This window comes from Pipistrellus hanaki (assembly GCF_964339955.1).
Source record: "Pipistrellus hanaki genome assembly, chromosome: 9".
Classification (NCBI taxonomy): Eukaryota; Metazoa; Chordata; class Mammalia; order Chiroptera; family Vespertilionidae; genus Pipistrellus; species Pipistrellus hanaki.
In genome coordinates this window covers 57,430,182-57,448,466 of record NC_140511.1, presented here as the reverse complement: position 1 = coordinate 57,448,466, position 18,285 = coordinate 57,430,182, and the positions used below count along the sequence as shown (strand labels likewise).

Sequence of the window (18,285 nt, the reverse complement as noted above, 5' to 3'; positions counted from 1 at the left end):
TTTATAATCAAGGGATTAATAAAGTGATTTAAAAGTGAAAATACTGGAACTGAAAGCAAACCCTTTATTGCATCCTTGCCCTGGGATTGTGCAAGTGGCAACTGTCACTCAATAGCACAGAGGGGGAAAAAGTGAGCCCTAGCCAGTTTTGCTCAGTGGATAGAGTACCCGCCTGTGGACCGAAAGGTCCTGGGTTCAGTTCTGATCAAGGGCACATAACTTGGTTGCAAGCTCCTCCCTGGCATGAGTTCTGGTAGGGGCTTGTGCAGAAAGCAACCGGTTGATATATTTCTCTCACATCAATGTTTCTGTCTTTCCCTCTCTTTTCCACTCTCCCTAAAAATCAATGGAAAAATATCCTCGGGCAAGGCTTAACAACAACAACAAAAAAACAACAACAAAGAATCTCTCTAAGAACCATGTCTCACACAATTTAAAGAATGCCATGTTTCTACATTAAATCTCAAGTGACTAAAATAATGTTCTTCTTGAGCCTAGATGTGGCTTCATTGGATCATACACAAGCTAAATTCACATTAAAGCTACAATCTAAATAAAATCAACCCAAATTAAAGTACTGCTTTTTTACAAAAGGATAAATAGAGCATTTTATTGACACTTTTTTTTGCAGCAACAAAATGATAGCCCACATATTTTCATTCAATACAACAAAAGCTGTGCTCACATTACACCACTTTGAGACACCAAGCAAAATATATGGTTTGCATTTTTAAAACAGACTTTATGTTTTATATTTGCAGTAGCAGAGCCTCCAGTCACTAGCACAATACAACGAACAGATCAAATATCCAGAATAGACAGTTAAATACACCAATAATATTTTGAGTTGAATTGGGAAATGCACTATTATTATTTTAGAGAATGAAAATGAGGTATGATGTTATTTTTTTAAAAAGAAAAGAAAAATCATTCCAACCATCCAAAAAGCTACCACAAGCAAAATAAAGATAATATACAGACAGGAAATTTTATGCATTGCACTTATTGCTTGGTACACAAATGTTGCAATTACTGTTGAGTTATATTAAGAAGTGACAAGCAAAATGCCTCTGCCCCCATCTAAAATTCTATGACTCTATGAAAGTAGAAATTCTATCCCCTAACCCAACTTTAGGTGTATGCTATTTTTGTGTGTGAAGATTGTTTATTATGTTTCTGTGTATGGATATGTATAAGATATACAGATATATATATAGATATAATTTTAATATAATTTATTGTCCTATGTAAGACAAATATATTTTAAATGGGACTTTAAATAATAAAATTATCTACTTACAATCTCTCTATTAAATTTATCTTCTTATATATAGCTCTGTGGCACAAGTTTTATATAGCATTTAATTATTAAGGAAGAAGAATATCTTAACCATTTTCTATTTCTTTTGTTTTAATATTGCATTTTCAGGGTTCTATTTCCATAGTAAATTTATCATTAGATTCTTTATAGTGTGTGCATCTTTTTTTATTTCCCTAATTCAAGTTACAACCTGTACAAAGTTGTAATAAAAATACATTGAAGTCTTTTTCTAATTGTTTTTTCAAAAAAGTTATGTGATATGCTACATGAAAAGTCTGATTTATTAAAATGTGAAGGGTTTTATACTGTCGGGTAAATGAATGGAAGAACATGAAGCATACCCCACACTTTACAAGTTCTCTTTCACAGATATGTGTTTGTGCCCAGTATTTCATATAAACCACTGCAAGACATTCCTTTTGATAACCAACAAAATAACTCACATTATATAATAACAATAATTATTTAGTATGCCTTGCTAGTAGCTAGGCCACAATGTTCTTCTCTGAGAGATATTACAACTTCATGATTTACATCCAATAAACATTATCAACATCTGTGGCAGCCAACATGACAGCATTACACTTTTGGTGTATTTTTTGTTTTTTGTTTTTTGTTTTTAACACGACTTCTGCGCGAGAGCTTGCAATACAATGTAACAAATATATAAGTGCATTTGACATGATCAAGTAGCTTTGGCTTCCTAACTTTTGTAGGATGAAACGTGCCAACTGTTTTAGCTGTGCTTTATTAAATGGTGGTGAGTTTTAGCTCATATAAATCCAATGAGTAACTACTTGTTTCTACAGTTTTTGATCAGTCAACCTTGAAAGCACAAATGCAAGAATAGATGACCTGGATGGGAAAGATGGGATTTCACAACTTCTACAGATTGCACTTGATGGTAATTTCATGAGTTTGTTTTCATTTCATTTTTACAGCAAGACTTGCCTGGTTGATATGTTTACATGTTCACACCACGTATTTTAAAAATGTTTGTGCAATCACAATCAAGTTAATCACAGACACTAAAAATAAATCCAGCAATTAGTTTTGTTATGAATACTCATCTCGGTCCTTATAGACGTATGTGTCTTGTCCTTCTTCTTGTACAAATTCCTCTTTCTTTTCCCAGCCATTTGGCCAACCTCCATTGGCCTGTGTTGTGGCACCGTAAGACTTGGTGGTACCATAATTGATATAATTTTGAGTAATGTCCCCTGTTTCTTCATCGAGCTCATCTTCATGGATAAACCCACATTTTTCTTCACTGGTTTCCTCAGGGTCTGCCCAGGGTTGCTTCTCTCCCGAGGCAAATATTCCATAAAATATGACTCCACCATAGTGGACGAGGGCAGCAATCAGGAAGACATATTGCCACTCCTCACGTGACTGCAGGGACAAAAGTGACCGTGTGAGAACAAACTCCCCATGTATGAGACATCTTCTCTACTACTATTGTACTTTCCATAAAATGCTAACTGTAGTGGAAACCCCTCTTCCTGATTCTATGAAGCAAATCTTGTGACAGAAACTTTCTATAACACTGTAACTTTCATTACTTTAAAGATAATTTAAATCTAATGTTATGAAATAATTCCAAGTATATCTGTGGTCGGCTAATTTTAACAATATTTGTCATTGATTTGCTTAATATCCTTTTCTCACTCATTTATTTTCCTCTAGTAAACCATAGTTTTGAAGCTCTATACATAAGGATAAGCAGCTGATAATTATATTCTTCCACTGACAACTGTAGAGGGGTCTGGATTGAGGTTTGTAAATAAAGCTCAGAAGATTTCTGCTTGCCTATTTTAATAAACTGGAAGCAGAAGGTTTTATTTGTTAACTACATCAGAGGCCTCAGAAATATTACAAGGTGTTGAGATACATGTTGCTTATTGGTTGGGAAAGAAGGCTCACTCAGAGTTCTTAGATATTTTCTTCTGAGCCTCCATCTTCTCCCCTACCCAGAAGTGTGGGGAGTGGACCAGAAAAGAAATGCCAAAGAGAATATATTAACCCTTTCCCCAACCATGAAAGTGAATATTTTACAACTAATCATCTCTTTTGTTCCATCTTACCTTATTCTTTGTCATTGCACCCACAATGATAGGACAAACCATTCCTGACAATGTGCCAACACCATTTGAAATGCCCATTAAGATGCTGGCATATCTTGGAGCAATATCCAGGTGGTTAACATTGAAACCTGAAATACATGTAGAATCTTTAACTCAGAGAACTTCAAGCCTCTTAGAAGTGTCTATAAAATATTCTCTATCATATTCACCACCCTCCTTAAAAGAACTAGGTACACAGCAGGTGCTTAATAACTACTTTTTGGTAATTTAGCTTAGGGATATAATGAGAATAAAATGAGGTATACTTTCTTATATTATGCTTAATATGTGATGCTCACGGCACAGAAGGAGATATGTTCTCATAATCAAAAAAATAAATGAATTAAATAAAAAGAGTAAGAAGGGGCAAAGTGAGTAGTAACAAGTCTCAGTAATGAATTTTAAATGTTTTATTATTTCTAATTTAATTTTTAGTGAAAAAATGATGAGCAAACATTTTCTAGTCAAAATATTCAAATAGGAAAGTAAAATATATGGAGATAGATGGATAGATCATCTTATTATCGCTAGCCAAAATGAGATGTCACAAGTACAAATTTTAAAAATGTATGTTACCAGATATAGCAAATCCACTGAATCCCACTGCAAGTACCAGGAATGAGATAGCTACTCCTCTAGTATGAGAATAGCCAACAACCAGGAGCAGGGTTGCTTCCATGCCAAAACCTTCAGAAACAAACACATGAAACACTTCAGAAATTTGTGTAAAATTTTCCAATGAGCTAAAAATGCCCTTGCAAACAACTTCTGGCAGTCTATCCTAAAAATAATAATAATAACACTAATAATTTATATACAAAGACTCCTGAAACCTTCCTTGTGCTGAATAAAAACATCAAGAGCAACCTTAAGTTTCAATGGTGGCAAGGGTCAAGTTAGTTATGCAGTTATTTAAAAATAGGAGTTATGAAAATCTAAAGTTAAGATAGTAAAATATTTATAAATGAACAATGAAGACACAAATGTAACGGCATATTTGATATGATTAGAAAAAGTTACTTATGCAGATTATAACTTCATCAACTAAAAATACGTTTTTAACATCACATAGGTACTTACCACCGCAATTCATGATCTTTCTTACTGTAGTAGTTGAAAGAATTTGCCTGCTTCTTAGAAAGTCTGCAATCTGCCCTCCAATAGGCACAATAATTGTCATTACTAAGTGTGGCAAAGCAGACAGCATGCCAACCTGGTAACAAGAGGGGAGAAATATACGCGATCGTAAGTAATGTGGGCCATTTAATGGTCTTGATTTTCTGGAACCTCATTATAAATCTCTTCATGGGAAAAGGCAGGAAGAATTCTGTCTCCAAAGGACCACTTATTTTCCTAGAATAAGTGATAACTTGAGAATAAATGAGAAAAGCTAAGTAATTTTATTTGGATCCCTTTTTTGTGTTCCGGAGAATACTTTTCTTCTGTGCTATGAGAGTCATTAAATTTTGAGTTTATGAATAAGCTACCTTGAATCTTATCACAGAGTGATTAACATTATTGCAAGGCACTACTCTGTAGAAATTATGGAAGCAAGAAGTATAAATAAAATGCATTTTAATTATGTATTACCACATGTGGACTTAGTACATTTTAAATATAAACATAGAAGGAGGTTATTTACTATGCATACTTTGAAGCACAGTTCCTGACAAGTGCTGGATAAGTTTATTATTTGATGTAACTATGTCTTTCAAGTTAGACTACTGAAGGTTTGAGACAAAGATTGTATTTTATTTTCCAAGGTGTATAATGTGACACCAATGACCAAAGACTTGGGTTATTTGGACAATTAATTAAGATGGTGAATGACTCTAAAAATAGGTGAAATGTCCAAGCTATTTAGTTCTCTCTTTCACTTTAGATAGAAATGTTTTATATTATCATTGTTATAGTTTATTGTGGAGTTTAGTTCCTGTATCATGTCAGCCTAGATCCAAAGCCCATGATCTATTTCCTCCATCACCTCCTTTATATGTTTTTCAGGGAAGTCAAGAGTCTTTTTGTTGTTGTTGTTACCCGTATCATCAAAATCATCAAGCCAATCTGTGTGTGTAAAATGTATCCATAATTTAAACACATAATAAGTGAATCAAATCCACCCCTCTGGTTATTATATTTAGTTGTAAAATGCCATTGTTTTCACTCACGCGTTTTCTATTAATTGGAGCTCCAGGGCCAGAATGACCATGTGGTTTCATTAACATCAGTTGGTTCCCTCACTCTCCCCCAGGAGACCTGACATTATTAATAGCCTCTCAGTGTCATAGTTGGCCTAGATTATGAAAATGGACTCACACCTCTAGCAGCCTTTGTTGAGAAGTATAACACCTCTCAGAGCTCCCAAAGGCTACTCTGCAGCGTTTGATCAGCTACAGGGAGAAGGGCCTTCTCTAAAGCAGCATTATTCTCTCAATAATGGAGGAGACAGTTTCCTTAGAAACAGGGATTACAAAAGGGCTCTTAGAATAGCTACTCCTAACTCAGGTTTCCTTCAGTTCCAGGCCTCAGATAATCTTTCAAGTAGAGGCATAATATGAATAGTGAGCCCAGCTGGACTTATGTAATGACATGAAGAGAAATGGCAAGTCCATTGCTAGCACAGGCAAGTGTATTCTGGACTCAGCAAAGGACTTGGCACAGAGATGGCATTTGACAAATACTTGCTAAATGCTTAAATTAATATGTGGTTTACCTGAATTTGAATGGCAAATTAGAGGGAACTGAAACAGTCAAAGGATCTGGGCTTAAAGCTGATTCTGTCATTTATTACCAGCTTGGCTTCAGGCAATTTAAATACCATCCCTAGCTTCTGGGTCTACATCAGTTCAAGAGAAATGGTGATAGTTACACCCTATTTAATAGCATTTAGCATACTGTGCTGCAATTGGTAACTTCCTTTTTTTTTTTTTTTTTTTTTTTTTTTTTGGTCTACACCACCAAGCTATGAATTCTTGAGGACAGAAAACATTCTTATTTCTGAATTTAACACAAAATTTCACATATCATGTTCAACAAATGCTTGTCAAATGAATAAATTGGAGAAACCATATAAGCATGTTTCCAGATATTTTTTTGTTATCCTCAAAAATTTTAACCAGACAAATTTCTGAGATTATTGAAGAAGAGTTTGATTGGTAATAGCAATTCCACCTTAATGAAGTACTTTTTCATTGACTGTTACATAGTCTCTGATATGATATTTAAAAGAAGTTATGTTTGCCCTGGCTGACCAGTGTGGCTCAGTTGGTTGGAGTCATCCTGTGCACCTTAAGGTTGTGGTTTGATTCTCAGTCAGGGCACATGCCTGGGTTTCAGGCTCAAATCCCGCCCCTGTCCCCCCCACCCCCCCACCTCCTGCCCTAGGGTCTGTGGTCTGTGCAGGAGGCAGCAGATGGATGTTTCGCTCTAGTGTTCTCTCTCTCTCTCTCTCTCTCTCTCTCTCTCTCTCTCTCTCTCTCTCTCTCTCTTCTCTCTCTCTTTCTCTCTCTCTCTCCTTTCCCTCCCTCCATGCCTTCCTCTAACCATATCCTCTGGTGAGCATTAAAAGGAAGTTATGTTTAATTGCAGAGAGAAGGCAACACTGCTGCCCACCCCAACTGAGATGTAAGCTCCGAGTGGAGCTTACAAAAAAAGATAACAGATTCTAGCAGATATTTAAAGGTAATAGATAAACATCTTGCTTAGTTTTTGTTCTCCAGAAATTACTTATTAACTGGATCTATAAATAACTCATGAAATCTAGAAGATAAAATCTTAATAAAGAAACTTAATAATCACATAAATACAAAAATTATGCACTAGTTACACAGAGATAATTTTTACATACCTTGCTGATTTCAAATCCAAAGACTTCCTCAAAATATGCTGGCTGACTAATTAGCAATAAATAGAAAGTCCAGCTTCGACAGAAATTTGCGACAATTATTGCATAGACTGGCATAGATGTAAAAAATTTCCTCCATGGAGTCTTGAATTTCTGAAATCCCAAAGAGAGAGCCATTCTGAGCATTTAAAATATATTCTAACTTACATGGGAATGATAGGAGCTTTGCATTTTTATGATATGTATGTTGGGACATGAGTGGGAGGTAGACAAGAAGTAGCTAGTCATTAATTGCAACTGTCCAGTTAACCTTAGTTATATGAATAATCATTAGAAGAGAAAAAATATATTAGCCTTGTATTTTGATTAAATTGTTTCAGTGTTGGGAATATACAAGATTCCATATTTATATAAAAATTATTCCAAAAGCACAGATCTCAGTTTTTAAGATTTCTTTCTTTTTTGCAGTGATAAGATCATGCCTTAGCTAAAACTCACTGTGACCTTGTTGTTATTCAAACCAGTGACCTTGTTGGTGTCCAAAATATTTTGTCTAGAATATAAAAAATTTAATATACTTAGAAAAATTAAAATGAGAAAAATTAAGAGTGCAATAATCTAGGCCCTACCTAAAGATGATGATACCACTACTTATCTATAAACACTTTTGCTAGTCAATGGATATCAGTATCAATTCTGTGACACTGGAGTGCAAGGCTCTATAAAAGTCACATGATGTACATTTGGTTAAAACGTTTGGCGAGTAACCCAGCATACCATGTGCACATCATAACTACAGTCATGCATTTCGTAACAACATTTTGGTCAATGGTTTACCACATATACTATGTGGTCTTATAAGATTATAATAGAGCTAAATTAATTCCTATTGCCTAGTGACACCGGAGCCTAATACATTACTCGCATGTTTACAGATTCTCATATAAATAAAGCTACAGCACTGATAGTCATATAAAAGTATAGCACATCCCTGAATGGTGCTCAGTTGGTTGGAGCAGCATCCTGTACACCAAAAGGTTACAGGTTCAATTTTCAATCAAGGCGCATACCCAGATTGCATGTTTGATCTTCTGTTAGGGCACATGTGATTTTTCTCTTTCACATTCTCTTTCTCTCTTAAAGGTCAATAAAAATCTCTGGATAAGGATATAAAAGAAGAATATAGCACTTAAAATTACAGTAGTAGGCTATGCCATCTAGGTTTGTGTACATGCACTCTATGATGTTTGCACAACTAATACTTAATACCATTTTTCTCAAAATACATCCAGTCATTAACTGACACATGACTGACTGTAGTTATTTATGATATTCAAGAAATTCAAAATTAAAAACCTAAATATGATTGGCTTTGCTTATAATACCCATTAAAAATTGCATCCAGTATACTTAAAGATTCTGTGTTTGCCCAAATGTACAAGTATCCTCTCCCAAGACTAATTTTTACACCATAGTCTCTCATATTTCCAAACACTTTTCAATTACTTTACATTGAACACCAAAATACTGTTTGGCGAAGAATCAATAAACTAAAATAATTGTGTTTAATCCTATCTTGGGATCCTTGACCTAACCAAATGAATAAAAGAGGAGGCACTCATCAGTGGGATATAAAACTGAAAGCAACAAAAAAGACAAACAAAAACTCATAGAAACACACAATAGTATGGTGGTTATTACTGTCTGTGTCTATGAGGAAAGGAGGATGAGGAGGAGTAGAGGGAATGAAGTGTATGATGACCAAAAGAGATTTGACTTTGGGTGGTAAGCAATGCAATATAAATTGTACACTTGAAACCTGTAATTTTATGTCATCCCAATACATTTAATAAAAATTTAAAATTTAAAGAAGAGGAGGCAAAGATGCTTTTACACAGATTTAGTAATTATTTCTGGATGTAGAATCCCATCATTGCTATTATTGATTGTTATTCTAATGAATCCTTTTAAAGGTCCCTTTAAAGCAATTTAGTGGGATGCTATACTGTGGTGATCGCAAATATAATATATAATAGAAAAACAGAATCAAAACAACACAAAAGCCATCCTGATAATATATAATGAGTTCTATGGGTTTAGATAAAAAATGTTAAGTGTCAGCATTATAGATGGGTTCAAAAAGTGCAGTTTTTTCCCCCTCCTTTAATTCAATATGTTCTGGAAAAATGGTGCCAGATGAATATGCTTATTCACTGATAATAAAAATGGCCGAATAAGGAATGTCTGCATTATAGATATTTGTAAGAGAAATAAGTTTAGAATATTATTAGAAGTAAATAACTTTTTCTTGCTTGACTGGTATTTCTTTTATTTACATCAGGACCCTGAAGGACTTTATTCTTCAGGTTGCAAAACACTTCATCAAACCTAAGAGAAAAGTATCTAATTTCATACCTTGAAACATGGTTGGGGGCTGCAGGAGCGTTTATGGTATTCTGATAACATTCTACAGCTACACAGGTGTATTTAGTTTATTAAAATTTAGCAATCTATTTGCTTATGATTTTGTTCATTTTTTCTGTATATATGTTATATTTAATTATTTTAAAGAGAGATTTAAGAAACATTATTGTCAGCTGCAATGTGTGTGATCTTTAATTGGATCCATACTCAAAACAAATAGCTATAAAAGACATGCGAACATAGACTAGGTATTAGAATTTGCACCGGATATTAAAAATTTTAAATATCTTGGTATTAAATAATATTAGGAAATTATTTTTAATTGTGTTAGGTATGATAATAGTACTTAAATTCTGAAAGAGAATATTATTTTCTAGAGATATATGTGAGATATTCATGAATAAAGGTTTATGACAGCTCATTTACTTTGAAATTATTCAGCAAAAAAACTGAAACAAGAAGTATGACAAGATGTTAACAACTGTTTCAAGTACGCAGTGAGTTCATGGCTGTCCTTCCATATTAAGTTTGTTCACTACAAAAATGTTCAAAATAAAATATATGTTCTATCACCACCTGATCTCATTTTGAATAATTTACCTTGAAGCTAAAGTATAAAATATCAATAAGTCATAAAAAATTATGTTTAGAAAAGCAGTGAATTATAGAAAATGAGAATTTTGAGATTATGCTCTTTTATGAATCTGCCTGATCTTTTGGGGGTTATTTCAGAAAATTTATGCCTGATCTAGACACACAGTATCTCAAGAACTGGTAAATAAAAGAAGCACATTTCACTAATGAAGACATAGGCTGATCAGAAATTGAGCAGAAATTGAAGCTAAATTCTGAACTCACCTCAAATCAACCTACTTTTAGCTTCTGCTCACAGCAACTGTGGCTGGTGGGAATAGAAATTCCAGAGCACACTGCCAACACCCACCCCACCCCCACATAACCTCCTATCTTTTGAGTAGCCACCACTAGAAAGAAATTATCAATCCATTTACAGAAGGAAACAGGAAGGGGACAGTTTTAAATGCCAATTTACTCAGCTCATGGAACAACTATAATATAAGGATTGTTTTTAAGTACTGAAGTTTAACTTCTGGATAATATCCAACATGGAATTTTTCTTATTCATTAAAGGTCAAGATGCACGTCCTTAGTAACAATGGGCGGCTGACCTTTTACCTAGAATGAGATGTCAAAGACAGGCCTTCTTTAACAAATGAAGTAGAGAAACAGAGCTGGAATAATATAGAATTTGAATGTAGGAAAGAGAAACATAATATAAGGGGCATTGGTTCCTCAGCCAGTGAATGTTACCTTCCTACTCAACATCAGGAAGTTGAGTTACTGATTAAATGCTGAATTACTAAATCTGTCTAAATACATGACTTTTAGTTTACTATTGATAGATCATAGTATCATATGACCATCTACTACTTACTATTTATGAATTATTAATGTCACATGTACTAAAATAGTTGCATTATTGACATATAACTTCATTTCACTCTCTATAAGCAGATCCTGTCCAAGAAACCAAATCCAAATCAGGAAAAGGGTTTTACAACATTATCTATATAATGCTCTCCATAACAATGATCCTGAAAATGGATTATATCAATAAAAGTATTATGTTAAGAATATTTTCACATCAGCTATCTGTTATCAGCATTATAATGCTTATGTTTTACTAAACCACAAGTAAAATAAATACATATGTATGAAACCTACATTTAGACTATTTAATGAACAAAAAGATTTCCTTGTCCACGACTGTATTAGGTGATTTGACATTTCCTACAATCTAAAATTAACTATTGGTTGAATTTGTTTAAATTATGGAACATATTGAGCTGTTTTTAAAAATTCACTTAGCTTTATAGTCATAGCTATAACACAGGGCAAATTTGAAACTACTTAACAAAGATAAAGAAAAAAAATTATAGCAATAATTCCCAAGTATATCAGGGAATATGGATGAAGTAAAGAAAATACTCATGATTGATACCAAATTAGTTTTGTTGAATAGGGACGCATAAAATAATTTGGTTGATTGAAGGGAGATGAGATGGAAAATAGGAGTAGAAATATACATCATAATAAAGTTCTTACTTCCATTGCACCTAAAAGATTTGCACTCTCTCCAATGCTTTCTTCTATGTACCTACGTTCTTCATCTGTAATAGTAGGATGCGTTGCAGGACTCTCATAAGACACCAAAAGCCAAAACATGTACCAGACCATTCCAAAACTTCCTGCAAGCAAGAGTTCAAAAGGAGCAAGTCAAAGAAAACAATTACAAATACTTCCTTTTAATAGTCATTTGCTGAAATAACACTACAAAACAAAATCTCATGACAATCATATTCTATAAAATGTGAATTCAAGTTTATGTTTCTACAACTGACTTTAGTCATCTCTTCTTGTCTTTTGCCACCAGACTTCAATCTTCCTGAAGGGTGGTCCTGGATTTACCTCTTTGTCTCTATAAATAATGCTGCTACACAAGAAACTCACTACCAATCATTACTGAAGGGTGTGTCTGGAACACATTCACCCATCCAACAAATATATATCGAGAAGTGACTTTCCCAGACACTCTGTTAAGGGTCAGAAATATGAGGAACAAGACAAAACCCCCGTCCTCAAAAAATTCTATGAGGTGAATCCTTTTGTTATTGGCCTTTCTTGAATATACAAGAGTGGTCTGCATTTCCAGAGGGTGGAAAAAAATGCTCCTTTTCTTCTTTTGATAGCCTTTCCAGATCTAGAAAACAGACTACTAAGTGAAATATAGAAAATTATTTCAGCCGTGGGTGAAATAATTTAAGAATTTAAGAATGGGCTTCTGTGATTTATTTAGGAACATTTCCCACTTTATGTGACTGAACACCGTTTTATTTTCAGGACATGCTATTGCCTATGGATCATTTTGGAGGGGCAGATGAAAGTTTTAAATTCCAGTACAATAGACTGCTTGCAAGTTCTTTTCATCCCCTTCTTTATTTATCTCTCTCATGATTAAACATCCCCTTATTTTTGTGATATAAACTGGACACATTAATAATACAAAGAATTTCAAGTGATTTATTCTTGTTTCCCAGCAGCTGGCCATTTCATTCTTGCCTCAGACTGTTCTTTTTCCCTTGGGCAACAATCCCTGATTCCATATACCTTTTATTTTTTTCTTGCTCAGTCTCTCGGTGTCCCTTAGTACCATAGTTTCTGATGTGCCAAGCTTCTTTCAATTACTAAACATGACAGTGAAAATCCAATATATTATACTGGTTATGGAATATGGCTCTCCCAGATTCAAATTTTCACTATGCCACTCATTAGCTACATAATCTGATCAGGAACTGAATCTCTCTAAACCTCCACTGTAAAATGAGATAATAATTCATTTTTTATGAGATTGTGGCAAAGAAAAGTTAAGGCAGATAATGCACAAAGCCACTAACACAGTGGAGGGCTGAAAATAAGAATTCAATAAATGGGAGCTCTTGTGATTAGAAATAATTACCATTACTCCTCTATGAATGCATCTGAAGTGCCAGATATGCAGCTAATTGCTTTTTAGAGGATGGAGCAAAAGAAGGTTTACAGTTGTAATTACCTGAAACGTAGTTTATCCTGGTGTTGTTATTTATTAATGAGTGTATTATTTCCCATAAGAACAACTGTAAATCTACTTTTGTCCCACCCTGTATGCATTATCTTTTTTAAACTTAGTCGCTACACAATTCTTATCTTACTGAGTTTTAAATTATCAATATTAAATGTGTGACTCAAAGAACCAAATTTTGGTATACACAGCAACTGAGCAGGTATTATGATAGGATATTTTCAGATTACCTAATATTTAAACTTTGAACCATTCAAGGATAAACATAAAATAAGTTATAACTTGAAATGATGTGGCTGATTCGAATACACACTTTGTGGAAATTAGTCTCCTTACTTTAAGCCACACCATGTTTTCAATCAAGTAATGGACTAGGTACATATCAGAGGATTTAATGGATGGCTCTCCCACTTGTACTCTACACCCTAGAAATAAATGCTTTAAACTTCTTTGAATTATGAAGTCTTGAAAATCTAATGAAAGATATAGATTAAAATCTGATAAAATGATCTCCCCAGGAAAAACAATGTACAAATGCATGCATGGCTTATAATTTAGGGCCGTGGTCGGCAAACTGAGACTCGAGAGCCACATGCAGCTCTTTGACCCTTGAGTGTGGTTCTTCCACAAAATACCACGGCCTGGGTGAGTCTATTTTGAAGAAGTGGTGCTAGAAGAAGTTTAAGTTTAAAAAAATTTGGCTCTCAAAAGAAACTTTAATCGTTGTACTATTGATATTTGATTCTGTTGACTAATGAGTTTGCTGACCACTGATTTAGGGCATTCATAAATGTAAAAGCCATCCAGGGCTTTTGAGCCAGACTAAGAGCCCCTCCTGTAAAGTATATTTAATAACACTCTACAAACATAAGGGTTTGCTCTGATGACAACATTTCAAAATGGAAATGGATCACAACAAATTTGGAAACAGCCAGATAACTATTCTGCTCAACCACATGGCTTCATTAATCTTTCAGGTTCTCAAGCTCATGCTCAGAGATGGTATTAATCAATGACAATATCAGTTGGAATCCAGCTTTCTTATGTTTTCCCTTTCCTCGTTGTTATAAAAGTGTCTCTCAGAGAGAGATCATAGGGGGACTTTCATTGATAAGTTTTCAGCTTCTCGTTACAAAGTAAGCAGAAAGGGAGTTTGAATTTAGGGCTTCTTGTCATACTTTTTATTTCCATTTGGGGGCCCAATCTCCTTTAATGCAAAAGAAATTAGGACTCAAATATGCTACTGCTGCAAGGGACTACTAATATTTCTCCACAAAACTGAATTTTTTTAGCATTACTATGGCCGTCTAGCTCTAACCTTATTCAGTCTTGAGGAGGCACAATCAGAGAAATGATCAGGGAAACAGTAGTAAGAAAGAGAAGTGGGGGCTTCCTCGTTCTTTCCTCTTATTCAGCTTTGACTCAAGAGATAACTTAATTTTATTATTCATACTCAAGGGGCAATATACATCATACATCACAAAGTTTCCATCAGCAATGTGTTTGCTTTTTAAAACAATACATAACAATGTAGGAAAAATCATAAAGGAAGAACATTTTCCTTGATCTCCTCAGAATATAAGGAAACAATTCTTAATAAGGGAAAAATAAGTAAGTAAACACAGAAGTTACATTTAGTGTCCTATCTCATTGTTCTAGCTTATGCAGATTTCTTTGAACTCTAGTGTATAGAAATGTAACATACCATAGACGTAGAATACTGAAGACCAGCCAGTATACTGTACAAGAATGCCAGCTAACGGCATTGCAATCACAGCTCCAGCATAGGAACCTAAAGTAGAAGGGAAAATAGAAAAAAAGGTAAATGAAATCTATAAAAATTTTTTACTTTATTTCATGTTCCTTGATTCACTCACACAAATACCCACTTGTACACTTGAGTACATACACACTCACACTCATACACTTCCAAGCACACATATATGCCTACATATTTAGCCAAGAATACAAGACTACACAAGTAGATATAACTTGACCAAGAGACAACAAAGATTTAAAAGTAAGACTACACTAAAAATTAAATTTAAGACTATCATAAAAATAATTCATAAACAAACTTGAAAACCTAGATGATGTGGATGAACAACAACAATCCCCCATCCAAAACAAAACAAAACCACACACAAACAACAAAACACAAAAACAAACACAAGAGACCAATAAAAATTAAAGAAATTAAGCTAAAACAGGTTTGGCTCAGTAGATAGAGCGTCGGCCTGAGAACTGAAAGGTCAAGGGCATGTACCTTGGTTGTGGGCACATCCCCAGTAGGAGATGTGCAAGAGGCAGCTGATCGATGATTCTCTCTCATCGATGTATCTAACTCTCTATCCCCCTCTCTTCCTCTCTGTAAAAAAATCAATAAAATACATTTTAAAAAAAAGAATTCAAGAAATTGAAATGGCAGTCCCAAACCTTTCCTCATGTACACACACAGGCACTCCCCCATTGGTTTTTCAGGTACCCTTTACTAATTTAAAAACCTTATTCAAACAGTTCCTAAACCTTCACCCACCATAACTACATTGGCGCATAGTATTTACCACAAAAGGAGGTGGTTGCCAATCTACTTCTCTCTAGAGGAGGGGCCCATTTGCTCCATATTCCATGACATGCTGGGTAGGTGACACCCTGTGATGGAGGAAGATATATATCACATTTAGGATCCATGGTCATTGGAAAATAGGCACATTACCTTCTCTGGTACAGTTTCCTTAGAATGGGCACAAGGGGAAGTTGCTATTCATGAGACTTTGCTGATGATTCCCTGAAATTCCATTTTAAAACTTTCAGCCCAGACCAGGTAGGACATGGCCTCTTTTTAGCGACCTGTTCAAATTCTCCCCACCCTTCAAGTCTGATTTCTACCTCAATTTTCTTCTGATCAAGGCAAAATGAGGAGATCTTACACTATTCAGTTCATATGTAATTCTGAACAGCCTGAGAAATTTGGAAGACCTTTCTGTAAGGCATTACACTCAATAATCTTAATATAAGGAATCCATACAAAGGAAGTTAAAGCTTAGATCCTTGAAGTTCACAGTTCCTGAGAGTAGTGTCTAGAACTTAAGACCCTTAAAATATAATCAGCCCTCTGCAGTCACAAATTCTACATCTGCAGAGGCAACGAATCTCAGGTTGAAATTTTTAGGGGAAAAATACTACATTTGTTCCTGACATGTATTATGTAGTAGGGCCTACCATGGTTGTGTCTGTACCGAAAATGTATACACTTGTTTTTTTTGTTATTATTCCCTAAACAATAGAGTGTCACAACTATTTGCATAGTATTTACATTGTATTCGATACTATATTTAATTTAGAGATGGTATACAATACAAAGCAGGTCAGTGCACATATAATACCCAAAGACTACACCATTTTAAAGGACTTGCTCATCCATGAAATTTGGTATCCAAACAAGGGTTCTGGAAAGACTACAATTCTCCTTTTTTCTATTATTTCGATCCTATTCATCTTTCCTTGTTTTTGGAGAGAGGAGATTGTTTTCAGTGCCTTCATACTTACCTGACTTATCTATTCCCATCTATTCCATAGAAAGAGAAGGGGCAAAAGGTAGGCCAACCTCAAGCTTTTAAATGCAATTTTTTCAAAGGAAGTAAGCTGATGGAGTCAGTCACTAGAGTTACATGCCCCAAACATATATTCAATAAAATGCATTAGTGAAAACTCAAATAATGATTCAAAACCAATACACAGATTTGGTATAAAATTCCCAAAATTAAGTGTTATGGTCAGCAAAGAATACACTCAAGAATTTTTATTCCAACACATTTAAAAAATGCCTGTTTTTTTTTTTTTTTTAAGTGAAATAGTCACTAAACATTTCTTTAATACCACTCAATTCTAGAGAAGGGGCAGTAAGCAGTCACAGTTGTAATTTATCATCATTTAAAGACAAAATATCTGATTGCCTAACTTTTCAATTTTCTACATGATGTAGACACAACCAACTAAGACATATTTATTTGTAGATCAAGACAAAGATTGCTGGTTCTTAATAACATGGCAACATTAGCATGCTGTCATCCTGCAGTTCCATACCTCAACAAGTCCCTGCAATATCCTAACAAAGATGACACACCCATAATGCACTCTGGCGGCTGATGGGATTAGCATATTTAGGGTAGAGGTGAGAAGTATGGCAGCTCCAAACACCCTGAAAAAGAAAAGGAGTTAATAGATCTAAATTTCTCTGGTTAAGTTAATCACAAACAATTTTAATAGAATGCTTTTTTTCTCAAAGAATAAAATACATTCTGGACTCGATTGGCTTGAGCCACTGCAAACAGATTTGTGGACTAACTTGAAATGCTAGAAATATAAGAAATATCTAATAAAACTGGTTATACTTACTTGTATTTATTGTCTTTGCTGATGTACGTACAAATTGCAAATATTTAATGAATCAGTGCATACATTTTTGGTCTGTATCTCCATCTACAATGGAAACTGCTTAAGGGGTAGAGTGTGTTTTCAGATACAGTTATATCCCCAATACTATGTGCCAGTCATATAGCAGATACTCACTGAAGAGCTATTGGAAAATAATAAATGCCTAAATGGAGCAATGCCTCACATTATACAAGTATTTTTAACATCCTTAAATCAGTTATATTCATAAAATTGTATGAATGATATCATATTGTAAATACCCCAAGAGATCACATGATCAGATCCCACAGCATGTTTTTGGTTTTGGTTTTTACTTTTTAAAATATTTTTATTGATTTCAGAGCAGAAGGGAGAGGAAGAGAGAGATAGAAACATCAATGATGAGAGCGAATCATTGACAGCTCCCTCCTGCACACCTCCTACTGGGGATTGATCTTGCCAACTGGGTATGTGCCCTTGACCGGAAGGCCAATGCTCTTTCCACTGAACCAAACCGGCT

General features: G+C 34.5%; 1 protein-coding gene across 1 annotated transcript in view; it reads right to left on the bottom strand.

The window, feature by feature from the left end:
• Positions 1 to 587: 587 nt before the first annotated feature.
• Positions 588 to 18,285, bottom strand: part of SLC17A6 (solute carrier family 17 member 6) — a 31,356-nt gene continuing 13,658 nt past the window's right edge. Inside the window, exons 4-12 of the mRNA XM_084894734.1 lie at positions 17,436 to 17,550; positions 15,914 to 16,001; positions 15,055 to 15,141; positions 11,837 to 11,979; positions 7,292 to 7,441; positions 4,525 to 4,657; positions 4,021 to 4,131; positions 3,406 to 3,533; positions 588 to 2,713 (exon numbers count right to left, since the gene is read on the bottom strand). Coding sequence (XP_084750860.1) covers positions 2,378 to 2,713; positions 3,406 to 3,533; positions 4,021 to 4,131; positions 4,525 to 4,657; positions 7,292 to 7,441; positions 11,837 to 11,979; positions 15,055 to 15,141; positions 15,914 to 16,001; positions 17,436 to 17,550 — 1,291 coding nt within the window. The 3' untranslated portion in view covers positions 588 to 2,377. The remainder of the gene's footprint in view (positions 2,714 to 3,405; positions 3,534 to 4,020; positions 4,132 to 4,524; positions 4,658 to 7,291; positions 7,442 to 11,836; positions 11,980 to 15,054; positions 15,142 to 15,913; positions 16,002 to 17,435; positions 17,551 to 18,285) is intronic.